This window comes from Pelodiscus sinensis, chromosome 9 (assembly GCF_049634645.1).
Source record: "Pelodiscus sinensis isolate JC-2024 chromosome 9, ASM4963464v1, whole genome shotgun sequence".
Taxonomy (NCBI): domain Eukaryota; kingdom Metazoa; phylum Chordata; order Testudines; family Trionychidae; genus Pelodiscus; species Pelodiscus sinensis.
This window is the reverse complement of record NC_134719.1, coordinates 45,505,697-45,524,918: the sequence shown is the minus strand read 5'-3', so window position 1 is coordinate 45,524,918 and position 19,222 is coordinate 45,505,697. Positions and strand designations below refer to the sequence as shown.

Sequence of the window (19,222 nt, the reverse complement as noted above, 5' to 3'; positions counted from 1 at the left end):
AGCTCTGTCCAGTCAATGCAGACCCAGACACATCACCGTGATGACTTCCTTCATAGAGCCTGATGTGATGCCACTTGTGTGCTGCCCTTGCTGCCAGCCAATCGTTCCTGCCAGCTGCTCCGCTGGCTGCCTGCCACCGCTCCTACTGGCCAACCACCGGTCGTTCCCGCCAGCTACTCTGCTGGCCACCTGCCGCCGTTCCTACTGGCTGCCCACTGGTCGTTCCCGCCAGCCGCTCTGCTGGCCACCTGCCACCACTCCTACCGGCCACCTGCCGGTCGATCCCACCAGCCACTTCACTGGATGCCTGCTGCCGCTCCTACCAGCCTTCTTCCGGTTGATCCTGCTAACCTCTCCACTGGCTGCAATGGGTTTGACTCCAGGCCAAACCAGTGACTTCAGCTTTTAGTGATTTCAACTCTTTAGCCACCACCTAGGCTGGCAAAAGATTCCAGCTTCCACTGAACTAGCAAAAAGACTCCTCATGGAGTCTGCTTTAGGTCTATCCATAAAACAAGGGGGAAAGAGGCAGGCATGAAGCAGGCTGACTCAAGCCCTTTAGCCCTTTCCCCCCAACTCAGTTTACTTAACACTGGAAGGGGGGTAGGCTTGTTCCTCTGAGACCTCTTACAATGATGGTGTCTCTCCTGCAAATACTGGTGTCATATTTTACATTTTCCACATTTAGGGGTAGCATGATTTGTGACCACAACAGCCCCAAATTAGTTATAATACATCACATTCCATTCCAACACTGATCCTCCATCAGCCCTGGCTGAATTGGATTTACATAACCACACCTCGGATTCCTTCCCCATCCTGACATGAGCTGTATTTACATATCAACAGTTAACAGTTAATTATCTTGCAGGGCTAAACAATTTGAGCGAGCATACTCACCCCCAGGGCAGCTCTTTCCTTTTAGCTGGCTGATGGCAAGCTGTAATTCAGCCCCTGCTTACATCTATTTTGAAATAGCTTATTTTGAAATTTGGCATGTCTACACAGTACTACATTTTGAAATAACATGCTATTTTGAGCCATTCTTTAACCCGTGTGCAACGAGTTATTCGGCTTTGGTGAGGCCACATCTGGAGTACTGTGTCCAGTTCTGGGCCCCCCACTACAAAAAGGATGCGGACGCATTGGAGAGGGTCCAGCGGAGGGCAACCAAAATGATTAGGGGTCTGGAGCATATGACCTACGAGGAGAGGCTGAGGGACTTGGGTCTGTTTAGTCTGCAGAAGCGAAGAGTAAGGGGGGACTTGATAGCAGCCTTCAACTTCCTGAAGGGAGGTTCCAAAGAGGATGGAGAGAGGCTGTTCTCAGTAGTGACAGATGGCAGAACAAGAAGCAATGGTCTCAAGTTGTGGTGGGAGAGGTCCAGATTGGATATTAGGAAAAACTATTTTACTAGGAGGGTAGTGAAGCATTGGAATGGGTTACCTAGGGAAGTAGTGGAGTCTCCATCCCCAGAGGTGTTTAAGTCTCGGCTTGACAAAACCCTGGCCGGGTTGATTTAGATGGGATTGGTCCTGCCTAGAGCGGAGGGCTGGACTTGACGACCTTCTGAGGTCTCTTCCAGTTCTATGATTCTATGATAAGGGGATGGTTGGATGAAATAACATGATCTTGGTAACTAATTGACCATTCATTATAGGGAACTTTCTGGGTGTCTGGCTGGTGAGTCTTACCCACATGCTCAGGGCTTAGCTGATCGCCATATTTGGGGTCAGGAAGGAATTTTCCTCCAGGGTAGATTGGCAGAGGCCCTGGAGGTTTTTCGCCTTCCTCTGTAGCATTGGGCACAGATCACAGCTGAAGGACTCTCTACATGTTGGGGCCTTCAAAGTATTTGAAGGCTTCAATATCTGAGACATAGGTGAGAGGATTATTCTAAGAGGGGTGGGCGAGATTCTGTGGCCTGCGCTGTGCAGGGGGTCACACTAGATGATCATAATGGTCCCTTCTGACCTTAAAGTCTATGAGTCTATGAGGTTTACTGGGATGGTGAAATAGCATGCTTCTTATTTTAAAAATTATTTCAAAATACTGGACAGCTTGTGTAGACGTGGGGTAGCTATTTCGGGATACTAGAGGTACCCAAAATAGCCATGCGGTGTAGACGTACTCTCTAGAGACCTAAGGTGAAATCCTGGCTGCTTTGAAGTTGATGGTTGCTTTTATTATTGACTTTACTGAAGTCAGTATTTCATCTCTGGTTTCTTTCTACCTCTGTTTCAATTTTTACTTTTACATGAGCTTTTTTCAAAGTTCCAATGGGTGTTTGGCTACTCAGCAACTGAACATTTTCCCGGGGTGCCTTATTTACATTTTGTACTATGTTTTTTGTTTGAAATGGCCAGATGGATTGTAGAATTTGTGGCATTTTTTGTGCAGCAGGACTATTATGATGTTGTTTGTTAGATTGATGATAAGAAATCCTTTCGCGTCTCTGAAAGTCTGCCTGTGGTGAGCATGTGTGCTGTGAGACAAAAGACCAAGTTTTCACCCTGGCCTGTCAGCAGGTCTAGAGCGTGTGTATCCCCCTTATATTATCCTTTTGTTCTCATTCAGTTGTGATGGTTGAGCAGCAAGCTTTGTTTTAGAGGGTTGAAAGGAGTGTGCATTCAAAGAGGTACACATATCACAGTGATGAAGCATCAGGTGGGGAAGGTGAAGTAAAGAAGAGATAAGTAGAGAAGAAACTCCAAATGCAATCAGCAAAGGAACAGAGGGAGGTAGTAATGAAACACAAGCTGAGAAAGGGAGAGAGCTGCCAGCAGAAAAATATTGAACATGTGGAGTCTCACTCCCTTTGCCCCACTTCTGTTGGTGTCCCTATAGGGTACTAAATTGATCTTTAACAGAAGAAGGCATACGACCCAAAAGCTGAAAGATGAAGACAGACAAACTCAAATTAGAAAACAAATACAATTTCTTAACAGTGATGGTGACTAACTATTGGAACAAACCAAGACCAAAAGCCTGCCTGGTAGATGTATATCAATCTATGAATGTAGGCATAAAACTTTGGAATTCTGATCTTATTGATTTCAGACCAATTCTTTAATTTTTTAATTTTATTTTGAAATCTAATTATATCCCTTGAAGTATTTGCAACACCCTCCATCTTCGTGTCAACAACATGTTGTGTAGCAAACTCTCCATTTTGATATCCAAGAAAATTTTGAATAGTATCATATCCAGGAGAGACCTCTATGGGACCTCGCTTCATATGTTTGACAGTAAACCATTTACAAATATTATTTGAATACAGTCATTCAACCTTTTGTATATTCGCTTTAGAGTAAGATCTTCTACATCCGATTTTCCTAGTTTGCTTATGACACTGTCTTAGGACAGTCTCAAAAACCTTACTAAAATCAAGCTATATCCCATCTACAGCTTCTCTGCATGACTTGTAACCCTGTAAGACTAGGAAGTTAGTTTGGTTTGACATAATTTGTATTTTCCAGGTGCTCAAACATTGGTTGTTCCAATATATAGTAGACTTCTGATAACCTGGCACTTTTGGGACCTAGGTGGTACGGGATTATCGGATATGCCAGAGTATCAGGAGGTACTACTGCATACTCCCAACCCAATCCCCCCCCAACCTTATGCTCGGGTCCCGGACCTGCCAGTACAGCCACGTGTCTCCCTCCAGGCACTGTGGCATGTGCGCTAAGCAGCTGGCTTTTCAATCAGCTTGCCGGGACACCGAGGCTGTGTCTAGACTACATGGCTCCATCAATGGAGCCATGTAGATTTGTTTTTTTGGCAAAGGCAAATGAAGCTGTGATTTAAATGATCGCGGCTTCATTTAAATTTACATGGCTGCCGCTCTGAGCTGACAAACAGTTGATCAGCTGTTTGTTGGCTCAGCGCGCTAGTCTGGATGCTCCCCTGCCAACATCAAAGCCCTTTTTCGGCAGCCCCGTTATTCCTCGTGGGATGAGGTTTACCGGGGCTGCTGACAAAGGGCTTTGATGTCGGCAGGGGAGCGTCCAGACTAGCGCACTGAGCCGACAAACAGCTGATCAGCTGTTTGTCGGCTCAGCGTGGCAGCCATGTAAATTTAAATGAAGCCGCGATCATTTAAATCACGGCTTCATTTGCCTTTGCCAAAAAAACAAATCTACATGGCTCCGTCGACGGAACCATGTAGTTTAGACGTACCCCGAGTGTAACCCAATTCCCATTCCCTCCCCTTCCCTTTCCTAGAGCCAAACATCTCCCCTCCTTGCTGTAATCCACATGAGAGCAGCTGACCTGAGTGGTTCCGGGTTCCATCCCAGATACGTCAGGAGCACTTGCCATTTTGATGCCAGACTATTGGGATGCTGGACTATTGGAGTTTTACTGTGATTCAGATAACATTAGGCTGAATAGTCTAAAATTCACCATGTCCTCCCCTATCACTTTTTAAATATAGGTAGTAAGTTGGCGCTTCTCCAGTCCTCTGGGTTCACACCTGTCCTCATCAGTTCTCAAAGACAATCACTGCACATTTCAAGATTATGTCTACTAAGTTCCTGCTGTATCTGAGGGTGAATTGCATTACAGCCTTGCTTACTGGAACACATCCAATATACCTAAATATTCTTTAATGTTCTTTATACCATTCTTTTCCAATTTAGGGTTTTTTGTCATTCCTCTTGTATACAAATTGTATTAAATATTTGGTCAGAATTTGCCTTTTTTAGTGAAGACTGAAACAAAATAGGCTTTACACAAGCTCTGTCACCTTATTGTGTGTGTGTGTGTGTGTGTATATATATATACATATATATAAGAGACAATTGTGAATGTATCCCATCGTAATTAATGCTGTAATAAGAAATATGATCCTAGATGGAAAACTAATGGCAGTTGACATTTTTCTATTTAAATTGTCCTTTTCCATTATCATTTGATTCATAATATTTTCCCATCATACAACAGGACAGGAAACAGGAGCTACTTCCATGCCCACAAGCACAACTCTACTTGCACACTCCTCCACACGCTCATCAGCAGAAAACAAAGGTAAAGGAAACTTGGGGCACAGTTTTGTTCTCAGGTTATTTTCTCTGAACTGACATCCAGCTCCACCAATCAGATCATCGTCCCTTACAGCTGTTCACACAGGTTTTCTTCAATGGAATAGTAAATACAATAATTAAATTAGGAAAATATTTCAGTGTGCCGCATGTCCTTGGTAAATATAGACAATGATTCTCATGTACATTCAGACCCCTTGGTGTTGCCAGAACAAAGGCTTAAGTAACTGAGATTCAGATTCTTAAATTCCAAAACATAAGAATGGATATACTGAGCCAGACCAATGGTCCATCTCTCCTAACATCCTGACTTCTCACAGGGCCCAATGCCAGGTGTTTCAGAGGGAATGATCCCTCCTCAGTCACCATTCCTGGATTCTGGCAAACAGAGATTAGGTAAACACCAGAGCACAGTTTTGCATCTCTGCCCATTCTGGCTAATAACCAACGGAATAACCAATGTAATTTATTTCTTAGAAACACAGGATCACATTCTCAAATGTAGGCACCTATTGCTAATTCTATCTGTTGAATTTGTGTGTGCATGACAGATTAGTGCCTACACAAGTATCTACTCTGCATGCACGAAAGCAGGAGCATTTTAAGGTACATGTGCTATTTAGACAGCCATATTGTAAAATCTCTCCAATAGCTTTGATGCTCCTCAAGCTATATTTCCTAATAGTAAACGTGGAATAATTCACTATGGATTTTTTACTAAAAATACCAACCTGGGGGTGTGATATGATGAAGGGAACCCACAGAGATGCTGGAAGGGATTGTTCTCAGCATCAACACTTGGAAGTATGTCTGAAGCTCACAGCTGAGGAGAGCCTTTTTAAAATATGTATTCTGGACCAAAAGGGCCTTAAACACTGTTTAAGGCATTGTTTGGTTTCTCATTCTGTCTTTGCCTTCCAAATACTTGAACTCCAACTCAGATGTGGAGCTTTCTTGGGTTCAGCTCTCACAAACTGTCACACAGAATTAACCAGTTAAACTATTTCTAGTTTTAACTTGTTTCTTGTATTATACATGTTGTTCTATGGTAGTCCATGTACTGCATGACAGATAATTAAGCACTTGGTTGAAAGAATGGAGCTCAGTGTTTCATGCCTTGAAATCACATGCTGGATTAAAGAAAGAAGCACAGAGTAAATAATTACTATTTATACCATACATTTCATAGGTAGGCTGCTGTCAGTTACATATCATTATGTGTTATATAAACTACTTTTCCATTTTTACATTTTCTATTCCTGACAGCACCATTTCACTTCTAGTTACAAACATCTTGGGGAACTCTTTATCGCATTATCATTCCAACAAAATCCCAGACTGGCAGCATCAAGGGACAAGAGAACTCCTCAAATAAATCTTATCACATTAAATCGAGTCACTCACAAGATTAAAATTTTTTAGCTCTAGAGGAAACCCAGGCAGAGTCAATGTGAAGTTGGGAAGAAAAGAATGGTTCACCTCTCTTCGTGGACAATTGAAAAGAGTATAAAAGCAGTTAGTCTGACTCAGTAATATTGGGCCAAATACTCTGGTGGTGTAAATCTAGCCAGCTCCAATGACTTAGACGGAGCTATATTGATTTACACAGGCTGAGGATCAGACCCATTATATTACATCACAATTTCTTAACATTCCAGAGACATTTTTTAGTTTTTATTGCTTAAATGAAAATAAAATTTTATGTCTCCAAATTTTAGTATAAACAAAAATATATAGAAATGAAGTTGCAAAATGTTGGGCAATATAATAAAACCAACATAAACACAGGGTTTTTTTAAATCATTTTGCTTCATTAACCCTTTTCCAGATCCATGTGCTTCCATTTTTCATTTTGGCTGTGTCTTCATTGGCAAGATTTTGCGCAAAAGCAGCCACTTTTGTGCAAAATCTTGCCACCTGTCTACACTGGCCGCGAGTATTTGCGCAAGAACACTGATGTTCTAATGTAGGAAATCAGTGCTTCTTGCGCAAGAGGCTATTGTAGACAGGCAACATTAATTTCTTGTGCAAGCGTATACACTGGCACAGATGCTTTTGTGCAAAAGCACATGCCAGTGTAGATGCTCTCTTGCGCAAATACTTCAATGCAAAAACTTTTGCGTTAAAAGTATTTGAGCAAAATCATGCCAGTGTAGACATAGCTTTTCAGTGCTGTTTAAGGGTATGTCTACACTACAGAGTTTTGTAGGAAGAACGGCTATTTTTCTGACAAAACTTGAGGAATGTCCACACTGCAATTGCGTTCTTCTGCAAGAAAATTGAAAGAACAGAGGAGTTTTTTCCAGCATTGGTAATCCTCATTCTACAAGGGTGAAGACTTTTTGTGAAAGAGCTCTTTCGCAAAAAAGCGTGTGTGGATGGGGAAGAGGGAGTTTTTTCGCAAGAAGAGGAAAGAGGAAAAAGCACAGGTGACCTGGTGGCCATCCTGTCCATAGCAATCACAGCTTACACGTGAGAGAGCGTTCATTCAGTCTGGATGCTCTCTTTCAAAAAAGCAATTCGCTTTTTCGATGCACTTTTGTGGTGTAGACACTCTCGTTCGGAAGAAGTTTTTTCGGAAGATCTCTTCTAAAAAAAGCTTCTTCCAAAAGAAGCCTGCAGTCTAGATGTAGCCTAACAGTGGTGTGCTTCTAGCATAGAGAGAGGTCAGTATGATTCAGGTGAATCAACTCTCTTTCAAGTAATGACAAGAACTAAAGAGCCTAGAATTCAAGTACTTTTTGTATGCTGCTTGCCTTCTCCAAGACTATTGATTTGTTTGAATTCAGGCATGTGCTTGTATACCTTCATGAGTAAGGTCCCTAGTCACTTCTCCTGCATAATTCATGGATCTGTTTACGTAGCTCTGATTGCAGAATTGGGACTTCAGTGTTTGGACAGAAAGATGTATAATCTATATTGTATTTATTCTTGGTTTTATTCCTTTTAGGGAAAAATCAGGCATCTTCTGGAAATGGTAAGAGAACTGTTTTTACTTTCCATACAAAACTGCCTCACTTTTCTATGATATTTGTTAATATTGTGGTAGTATTAACTTCCAATAAGAAAAATGCTTTGTGTGTGTACATGTCTGATCTTCTAGAGTATTTAATGCCTTTACATTTAGAATAGCGAGATCACAGATGAAATAGTATAGACTAGCTTAAAAAGGAGTGATCAAATAAACCAATTTGCTTGTGTCTGATTTTGTGGTTTTCATGTATTTCACTAAACATATCTTATTCACTTAGCATATTCGTTTAGAATGATTATAAGTTCTTCATAGCAGAAAGAAAAGACAGAATTAAAAGAAAAAAATAGTTATCTAGGGACTGATCCAAAGATCACTGAAGTCAGCTGAAGTCTTTCCAGTGAATTCACTGTTTTGGGACCAGATTTATACAGAAATAAATCCCAACAATATTATAAAAATAACACAGCCCAGAATACGGAGTTCTAGATTTTCATAGGACACTAAAGAGAGAACCACAAAGGCTATTTGAAACCTCCTAAGTGCCAAAAGGCCAGCTCCAAAGGTCTGTGAATCTGGTTTATTTTTTATTGTGAAGGAAGAACAGCTGTATCATACCGCATTGTTGTAATGAGTTCAGATGCACAACTACTTTAGAAGGGTGACATGTTCTCTATTTAATTAATCATACTTAGGAATGTGCTGTTTTCCACCATTGTCTATTACAGGGGTTCCCAAACTTTTTGACACTGGGACCAGAAAATCAATTCACAAGCTTTTGGAGGACCAGTAACATTCATGTGCACATTTACATATTCATTAAGCAAATGATAAATATGCAAATAAGTTGTTTCTGGTCCTCTCAAAGCCCCTGGTGTCAGCTTTAGCAAAGCTTTTGATACGGTCACCCACAATATTCTTGCCAGCAAGTTAAGGGATTATGGGTTGGATAAATGGACTGTAAGATGGATAGAAAACTGGCTAGACCAGGGTTTCCCAAACTTTTTACTTTAGTTGGAACCCGTTTTTTTTTTCAGTACTGTTTTTTGCAACCCAAAAATATAAATGCATATAAAAAAATGAAAAACTAATACATTTTCACTGTTTCACCCAGCAGTATCCTCTGCCCAGCCTGGGACAAGGCTTGGGGGACCAGGCACTGCATGGGCACTCCGGGAGCAGATTGGGGGTGTAGAGTATCTGGCTAGAAGGAAGGGTGCAAGGAGGGGACTTGGGCAGGAGTTGGACCTCCCTGGTCTGGCACCCTCTGGACCTGACTGGTCCCAGATGAGGGATTTTTTGGACCAGGGGAGGTCATTTCAGTGCTCCTGGTTCCTCCCTTCCCCAGTAGGTTTCTTTGCACCTCCCTCCCCTGCAACCCAGCTGAGCTGCCCACCCACGCTGGTTCCTTGCACCTCCCCCAAAACCATCCCCCACAATCCAAGGAAGTGCAGCACCAGTTCCCTGCAGCCCCTCACAGCCCAGCTAAGCTGCCCTTCTGTCCCCTATGCCTTCCCTCATCCACCTCAGCCCAGTTGAACTGCGCACTGGTTCCCTGCATGCCTCCCCCACAGCACAGCTGAGCCCCGTTTCCCTGCACCTCCCCCCAAGCCCTGCAGAACTGCTGAGCCCAGCTCTGATTTCCTGTCCCTCCCTCCCCTTGATTCTAGCCCTGGTTCCCGGCACCTCCATCTTCCTGCAGCCAAATTAAGCTCTGAGCGCTGAACCGCCCTTCCCCCCGCTGCAGCCCAGCCCAGCTCAGCATCCTGTACCTCCCTACTCCCTCAGCCCAGCTTAGCCCAGCACCCCGCACCTCTTCACTCTCGCAGCCCAGCTGAGCTCTGATTCCCTGCACCTCCCCCCAAACTGCGCAGACACGCTGGGCCCAGCGCTGATTCCCTGCCCCTCCCACTGTCCTCTTCAGCCCAGCCCTCTTGAGTCCCAGCATCTCACTCCTCCTGCAGCCAAACTGAGCTCTGAGCTCCACTCCTCCCGCCCCCCACAGCCCAGCCCAGCCCAGCTCAGCTTAGCCCCGCACCTCTCCACTCCCGCAGCCCAGCTCAGCCCAGCACCCCACACCTCTTCACTCTCACAGCCCAGCTGAGCTTAGTTTCCCTGCACCTCCTCACAAACATGCTGAGCCCAGTGCTAATTCCCTACCCCTCCTTCCTTCCCTCTCTCCCCTTGAGTCCAGTGCCAAGTTCCCGGCACCTCCTTCCTCCTGCAGCCCAGGTGAGCCCAGCGCCCCGCACCTTCCCTTCCTTCCCCGCTCCCCCCCTCACAGCCCAGCACAACACCCCTCTAGTGCGGTGCCCGGGGGCAACTGCCCTCCCCTTGCTCCTCCCTTGCTACACCTGGACTGGGAGCCTGGATCATCTGGCTGCATCCTCTGCCCAGCCTGGCCCAGAGTTTGGGGGACTTGGCACTGCACGGGCACTCTGGGAGCCCGGAACACCGCGGCAGCTATGCTGAGGCCCAGTACTTTTTACCGGGTCACGGCTCATAGTTTGGGAAACACTGGTGTATTGTGTCATCACTCACAACAGGAGACTCAAATCTCTCATGGTTTTGTGCCCCTTTAGACACACCCGCACATTATAGTTCACTCTCCCCTGCAAGCAACCCTGAAGCAGATCATGGCTCTGCAGGCATATTTATCATGCAGTGTTTCTATTGTATTAGATCAGTGTTTCTCAAAGTGTGCCATAAGCCTGCCTGGGTAAGCTGCCAGCAGACCTGTACCACTTCGCTTACCTAAAGTGTCCATACCCATGGAGCCTCACAGCTCCCATTGGCTATGCTGCGCCATTTCCAGACAAGGGGAGCTGCAGAAAGCGGTGTGGCCCTGAGAATCAGTGGATTAGATGAATAATTCCAGCAATTCATCCTCTTGGTAGAACCCTGCTACCTGAGGCCAAATTTCAATTGGTTTAACTGGTATTTTTCTCTGAGTAAATGAGACAAGACAAAGATACAGGCTATTAAGCATCTGGTTTTGCGAATGTTCTCAGTGTGGGTCATTGGGTCATTTACTTACCACTGACTGAGAATTTCAGGTTCTTAATCCAGTAAGTGCACTTTACCACACAGTTACAAAAAAGTTGCCAATTTTGTTTGGATGTATTCCTGGAAGTTTCATTATGTGACATAATCTTTAAGTAAAGACTTCTTCAATTGCCAAAGACTCCAGTCAGTCCTGGAGGGTTGGCAACCCTGTCATACAACAATAAGCCTTATACAAAAGAAACAGAATGAAATTGTGTGTCTGGCTACATAGAAGAGCAAGACCTAACATTATCTTTCCAAGTGTAGCAGCTTTGCTTACACGTGACTTTATTGTCCTTTTCTGTGTATGTTACGTTAGGAAGCAATAACAAACTATTGTACTTCCTTACTACAGGCACCATTACAACAAGCAGCGCAAATCTCACCACGCACTCATACTCAGACTCTACCATAGGATCCACCAATCAGCCACACAGCAGCACTGCTGCCCTTACTTCATTCACTCCTGCTACCACCACGCATAAACCATCAGGTTTGCTGTATTCCTTTAGATGGCTCCAGGCTGTCAATAGTACAGTTTTTGTTTGCATGACGACTGTTTAGTTAATCAGTTAATCAGTTGGGTTAATTTTTATAGCATTAATTGCTAAACTGGGAAAGTGTGTTTAAGCTGCACAATTGATGCCAGACTGCAAGGGGCTTCTTCACTTTATTTCCAGAATACAAGGTTGGATGGTTTGATCTTGCAGTCATTATTCTCTTACTGAAGTCAATGACAGTTTTGCCAAAGTAAGACCTGCAGCACTTGGTTCTCTATACAACTGAATCCATAAAAATAATTAAGAAAATAAAATTATGTTGTACAAAGTATTATGAACCTGAACTTGCTAACATCTTCTATTGAGAGCAGTAATTGTTACCATAAGGTGTCTCTGTAGGAATAAACACTGTACTTGGAAGTAAGTGTTGGTAGAATTGAGTCCTGTGGTTAGAAATATGGATGATAATTGTGGTCTCTCCTAAATTGCCTGCAACTTGAGGCAAAATTTCAGTTGGTTTAACTGGTATTTTTCTCAGAGTAGGTGATTCAATATGAAGAGACAGGCTGTTAAGCATCTGGATTTGCAAATGTACTGAGTGTGGGTCATTGATATGTTTTCTACATACCACTGAGTAAGAATTTCAGGTTCTTAAGTGCGCTTTACCACACAGTTACAAAAGGGTTGCTGTCAGGGTGTACGCCCCTGGTGTGAGGTCCGCCCCACCTTCTAAGGTCCCATTGTCCCTCAGTCAAGGCATATACCTGACTAAACAGTTCCAATATAAAGTCCCAGCCCCTCTATCAGGGCATATATGGTGCCGGCAGTTTCACTATAATGTCCGGCCCCTCTATCTGGGCATACACGATACCTGAGGCCTAGCCCAGGGGATAGCCTCTCCTGGCCAGGGTGCTGGCCCAGGGAGTGGAAAGGGGTGGTAGAGGGACCTGCGCCCTCCCTCTCTACTGGGTCCCAGCCCAGGGCCCTGTAGGCAGGGTCTAGTGTCCCTGCCTGCTCAGTGGGGAATCCAGCCGGTACACACTGAGCTATGATGGCAATCTCTTGCCCTGGGCTGCTTCCTACCACCCTGGCACCTCTATAGTCTGTCTGCCTTGGAGTCGGTCCTTACCGGGGTGGGAGCTGGGGTTGTAGGTGGTCTGGTCCCTCAGGTAGGGTTGGCTGCCGGCTTCTCTCCGTAGTCCACTGCTGCCCTCTCTGTGGCCTCAGGTGCTGACAGAACACCGGGGTGGCTACCTGTGCCCTTTTACCTTCCAGATGCCTTCCCTCCTGCCGGACTCCCTCTGCCTTTATACTCTGTCTCTGTTGGGAGCAGACCCAGCAAAGCTGGAGGGGCTGGGCTCTTTCAACCAGCTGGGCCTGGGCTACTCCCAGACCTTCAGTGCAGGGCCTGTTCACTCCGTAAGAGTTGCCAATTTTGTTTGGATGTATTCCTGGAGGTTTCATCATGTGACATAATCTTTAAGTGAAGATTAATCTTTAATTCGCAGAGACTGCTGGTTAATCCTGGATGGTTGGCAACCCTGCCGTACATCCATTTTATTTTTACCTGGAAGTTAAGATCCAAAAGATCACATGAGAATGAGAGTAGGGACAATGAAACTGGGTTGAAGGCAGAGAAATTAGACTGAAATGCAGTACAATAATATAGTCAGAGATACCAGTGTACTCCATGGACATTTAGTAGATGAACAACAGACAGCATTGTTGGATAAAAGTGGAACCATTGCAAAATGCCTAATTGATCAATATTTAAAATATTGTTCATTTTGAAGTTATGATTTATTGTCAGATAAAAGATGATTTGTTCTATTTTCCTTCTGTGAGGCAAGGTAGACATCCAGTGGTCATTAGGTTATTTACAGGTATGTATTTCACAAAGCCATTACTATAAAGAAATTTTAGTTTCCATTTCCAATTCAAAGAGATGAAGAAAGGAATTCTGATTACAGGCCATTGTGGACATATATTTATTCATAGCTTCTTTCAAGCTAGCTAAAAACCAAAGAATGGTTCTATAATGCTGCTGACTATGTGGATACATACAGTATTCCTTATTAAATGCTTTGTAAAAATCATCAGCCCTTAAGTACAACTTGACATGGTATTAATGTCCTGAGGTCTTATCTCTTTATCCATCTTGAAACTCTTGTTTTGTTAGGTGCTTATTAAAAAGTTAGGGTCTTTCTTTGAAATGAAGAAAGATCTGTTTGCCTTTTATTTGTCTTCATTCTTCCTGAAACTGTCGGCCTAGAAAATTGTCAGTCATCCATGTGGATTAAATGTTTTCTATAAGGGAAACACCTGAAAAGATACAAGGGATTATGCAGAATAGATGTTCTGCTAATACTTGGAGGTTCCACTAACTATTTCTAAAGAATATTAATCAATTGGGAATCCTGGTAATGATTTCAGTTTGACTTTTTGTCTGAGTGCTGTGTGGTGGTTAGATCAGGAGAGAGAATAAGGATTCCTGAGTCTGTTCCATGGCTTTGACACTTCCTGGGATATATGATACCCACCTGTAAAATGACTGGAATATAATCTAATCCTTATATAGTTATACTAGTGTATTGGAACCATTTTCTGCACAACAATAACCTTTTCTTAAAACACAAGGGATCTGAACCTGGGGGTTGGGTGAGCACCCTAAGCTACCATCAGAATAAAAGAGCGTTATCTTGATCCCTTTGAAGCTAATGAGAGTCTTCCACTGTGGCTTCAGCAACAGCAGTCAATCCCAGTGAGAACTTAAGGGACATGTTCAATTTGCAGATGCTTTGTATTTCTGGTTAACTTTCTTTTTGAATGCATTTTGCTATCTTTTTGCCATAAGCCTTATACATAAGAAATAGAATGAAATTGTGTGTCTGCCTAAATAGAAGAGCAAGACCTAACATTATCTTTCCAAGTGTAGCAGCGTTGCTTACACATGACTTTATTGTCCTTTTCTGTGTATGTTACGTTAGGAAGCAATAACAAACTATTGTACTTCCTTACTACAGGCACCATTACAACAAGCAGCGCAAATCTCACCACGCACTCATACTCAGACTCTACCATAGGATCCACCAATCAGCCACACAGCAGCACTGCTGCCCTTACTTCATTCACTCCTGCTACCACCACGCATAAACCATCAGGTTTGCTGTATTCCTTTAGATGGCTCCAGGCTGTCAATAGTACAGTTTTTGTTTGCATGACGACTGTTTAGTTAATCAGTTAATCAGTTGGGTTACTTTTTATAGCATTAATTGCTAAACTGGGAAAGTGTGTTTAAGCTGCACAATTGATGCCAGACTGCAAGAGGCTTCTTCACTTTATTTCCAGAATACAAGGTTGGATAGTTTGATCTTGCAATCATTATTCTCTTACTGAAGTCAATGACAGTTTTGCCAAAGTAAGACCTGCAGCACTTGGCTCTATATATAACTGAAGCCATAAAAATCATTGTTTCTAATTAAGAAAATATAATTATGTTGTACAAAGTATTATGAACCTGGACTTGCAAACATCTACTATTGAGAGTAGTGATTGTTACCATGAGGTGTTTCTGTAGGAATAAGCACTTTACTTAGAAGCAAGTGTTGGTAGAATTGAGTCCTGTGGTTAGAAATATGGATGGTAATTGTGGTCTTTCCTAAATTGTACCATAGGATAAACCCTGAAGCATTTATTCAGGCAAAAATGCCATTGAATTCATAAGCAGTTTTGTCTGAGCAGTGACTGCAGAATTCAGTCCAATATATTGTAAGATTGTTTAACTTATAGAACTGATATTACCCCAATTATACTAAGATATTCCTATTTTGTTTTTTAAATGCAAATACTAGCTCTATTCCATTGCACCTCTATTTAAGGGTTGTTGTGATATGATGATTAAAAAAAAGCCCGTTTATGGTACGACTGCACTACGGAATCACTTTCTGATATTAATTTGTTCTGTTTATTTCCTTGCAGATGATTACAATATGACATCCTTGCACAGCACCACTTCACCATCCATGAACATTACTTCTAACAGCACTACAACAAACATGCCTGAGTCTTCCTCAGACACCTCACATTCCATGAATACGACTGCTCCACCTCTTTCAAATGGTGACAAACTTGCACACAGTTATAGCAATTCTAACACCTCATGCATGAGAAATGTTTTAGCCACTGAAGTACCTTTAGCTATGAAACCTTAACAAATGTTTTATGTCGCAGATACATCTTAAGAAACTGAAGTCTCATAGGAAGCTTATTACTTTTATTTGTTAAATTAAATAAATGTTATGTTAAAAAGATAATATAAGGTTCACTTTCTGGCTGTCATGAACAGCAAATAGTACTTGCTTTTTCTTGGTAAAAAGGAATTGTGAAGGCCAATCTTACTGTATTCCTTACTCACTTAGGATAATTAATGCACAATGGCTTGATTCTTTTTGTTGAACGACAGTCAAAACTGAGACACTTCACTACCAGCCTCATGGCAGTTCTCAAAGGGGCATTGCCTTCTTGCAAATTGAGCAACCTGCATCATCCAAACCTTGGAAAAAGGGCCATTCTGATTAATATACTTACTGTTCCCTTATAGTTGTTATCAAAGAGAATGATGTAGCTTGCCACTTAGATTTTCATTATTATACCTGTAAGAAAAATAATGTTACTCATGTAGAACTATAGTTCAGAAACCTGTATAATGAGCAATATAATTTGCAATAAATCATGAAAAAGGGAATAATGAAAAATACACTAACTAAGAATGAAGACAAAAATATGAGTTAATCAAAAGTACAACCATTTTAACGTATAAAGGCTAAACATTATTTTGAAACAAATGTATGGTAATAGGTACAAATGTATTAAGCATCCTTTTCCAAAATTTTAATGAAGTGCTGTCTTTTTTCCCCCTCTTCTTACAGTGACAACTTCCCCCATAAATTGTGGTAAGTTATGTTTAATAAAGGTAAAGTGCAACTTTTGAAACCGTAATGAACCCTGCTGCACACTCTTCACTTTGATCAACTGAAGGCCCAAACAAACCAAATCGACAGGCACTTAAGCATTTCATTTTGTTTTCCTGACTTTTTTTACTTTCTTCTTATTTTATATCATTTGACAAATAAATAAGAAAAGTGACAAGGGGCCCTGTGGCACCTTATAGACTAAAGGTATGTACACTTGCTCCCTAGTTTGAGCTAGAGATGCAAATGTAGGCAACTGGAACTGCTAATGAAGCAGGGATTTGAATATCCTGTGCTTCATTAGTATGATCTTGCTGATGAGTTACTCAGCTCAACAGCTGATTTGAACAAGGAAGTGTGCGCTGGGATGCATTAGTTTGAACTAAACCCCTCGGTTTGAACTAACATTACTCCTTTTTTTTTTTGTTACTCCTGGTGCTTATTTTAACATTACTCACAGCACGCACGTCTTGGTTCGAATCAGCTGTTGAGCGGAGTAACACACCGGCAAGATCATGCTAATGAAGCATGGGATATTTAAATCCCTGCTTCATTAGCAATTTCGGTCGCCTACATTTGCATTCCTAGCTCAAATTAGGAATCAAGTGTAGACGTACCCTAACAGATGTATTAGTCTATACAGATGTATTGTTAGTCTATAAGGTGCCACAGGATTCCTTGTTGCTTTTGCAGATCCAAACTAACACGGCTACCCCCCCAAATAAGAAAACTGAGGCTACCCCTCAAATAATAACTGATTATTAATTGATATAACAAGTCTTATCTGCTTTCCCTGGCCATAGGCAGAGCATGCTGAAATGACAGGTGAATTGTAGACTGGACAGCATGCCAGATCAGGCAATTGCACAGTGATACAATAGTTTACAGCATATCTTATAAAAGGGTTTGCCCTGCCTGTGTAGATGGGATAAAATCATTACAATCATGTTAATTAATTATGCCATGATCTGTCCATCTTATATCTATTTAGATTTCTATACTAAGTCCTTCATCATGGTTTCTGAATCTCTCACAAACCCATCAAATGAATTCAAGTGGATCTATGTATGACTCTCTAATTCCCCAATCTGAGGAGACCATATTTTTTTAAACACATGATTTTGATGCTGCTGCTGAGGGAAGTCTATATTAAAGAAGTGGATTTTACAATTTGTTATGATCCTCTGGACCCTCAGAAGAATCCACGTACAATATACACAGTGCTGTATGAGTTACGTGATCTTCAGCCATCGGAAAATATCTTCATGTATTAATTATATTATTTAATTGTAATATTTAAGCTGTAAATTGCATTGCCCAGAGTGGGTACTTTATTTATTTTTTATAGCTCCAAAGGGCATTTATTCAGAATGGACAAAACTGAGCCTAGATAGGATAGGAGGAGGCTCCCACCAGTCCCAGGAGACACAGCGTGGAACTGCAATACAACATCTAGCTTAATTATTTTTATATGCTCCCTGGCTCCACTAGAGATCTCCTTATATGGCTTATGCTAGGGCAGGTGTTGGCTGCAGAAGTTGATGTAACATGGTTCCTCTGGAATTACACTGCAAGAGGACAGTATTGGGATAAAGGGCCTTAGTGCACCTTTGTTTGCTATGGATCCTCATGAATCATTGGAGTTTGAGAGCAGGACCCACAATTTGTTTGGATTAGGGAGGGCACCTTCCCAAGCAGTTCGGGAGGTTTCTATGCTATTCACCCCGTCCCCTGGATTTTCCCACAGAAATGGACAATCTAGCCCATTTATTTTTAAACAAGAGCAAGTATCTGAGTCCATTCATCCTTGGGTTGGCACCGTGTCTCCACATCTGGAGATTAACTTCATTCAGGTTTAATGCCCACTTCTGGCAGTTCACACTGCCTCCCTGCTTGCTCTCCAGGGCTTGCAGATCCCAGTCTTCATGATTCAGTGCTCTGATCAGGTCACTGCATAGTCCTCCCCATTCCAGTTATCCAAGTTCCCTGCATTACCTATCTGCATGCCATTCCAGATAGGCTTCCAGTCCAAGGTGAGGGCTTATGTCACTTTCCCAGAATCTGCACTATTAGTACCTGTTAGCATTAAGGTGTATTCCAGCTCAGGGATCCTAAGTCTAGGTACCATGGTCTGCTTGCTCCCTGCCTTTTCACTATTACCCTGCAGTCCTTTGTGTTTCTCATCTCCACCCCCTTAGGTCTACCAGCCCAAACTCCCTCTTCTCAGAGACTAACTGCAGACTATTTCCCCTCTCTGCCAGCCTCTGTAGGTGAAACAAACCAGGAAGCAATAGTAGACTGCTTACCCTGAAATAACTCAGTTCTGAGCTAGGCTTCATCATCAGTTCACCTTTACCAGTCTCTGGCTTTCCTTCAGCTGCGGAATATCAGATTCATTGGCCTCATTTAACCTTCTTTGTCTTGTGTGGGGTGGAAGCAGATATTTTTGATAACATGCTTAGATGCTGAGTGGGGAAGAAAAGGAGCATTTCTAGGGGCATGTCTGCACTTAAAATACTACAGTAACTCAGCAGCTCTTCTGTAGCACTTCACTGAGCAAAACATGGTGTATATAGGATGGATTCGGCCCACTATATATTTTTCTCTGGCCCACCACAGGGCTGGAAGGAAATGTCCTGTGGCCCAGTAGGCTGCTCAGGAAACCTTGCAGGCTTAATGTGGACTAGGCCA

The 19,222-nt window shown here is 42.6% G+C and overlaps 1 protein-coding gene across 6 annotated transcripts in view; it reads left to right on the top strand.

Annotated features, from left to right (window-relative positions):
* The window catches only part of PTPRC (protein tyrosine phosphatase receptor type C), a 159,321-nt gene that overhangs the window by 57,630 nt on the left and 82,469 nt on the right, over positions 1-19,222 (top strand). The window contains exons 3-8 of one of the 6 annotated variants that reach the window (XM_014568766.2): positions 4,948-5,031; positions 7,996-8,022; positions 11,417-11,554; positions 14,585-14,722; positions 15,540-15,680; positions 16,490-16,513. In XM_014568766.2, the coding sequence (XP_014424252.2) occupies positions 4,948-5,031; positions 7,996-8,022; positions 11,417-11,554; positions 14,585-14,722; positions 15,540-15,680; positions 16,490-16,513 (552 nt within the window). The remainder of the gene's footprint in view (positions 1-4,947; positions 5,032-7,995; positions 8,023-11,416; positions 11,555-14,584; positions 14,723-15,539; positions 15,681-16,489; positions 16,514-19,222) is intronic. The other 5 variants (XM_075936682.1, XM_014568768.2, XM_075936683.1 and 2 more) reach the window with 5 other exon arrangements.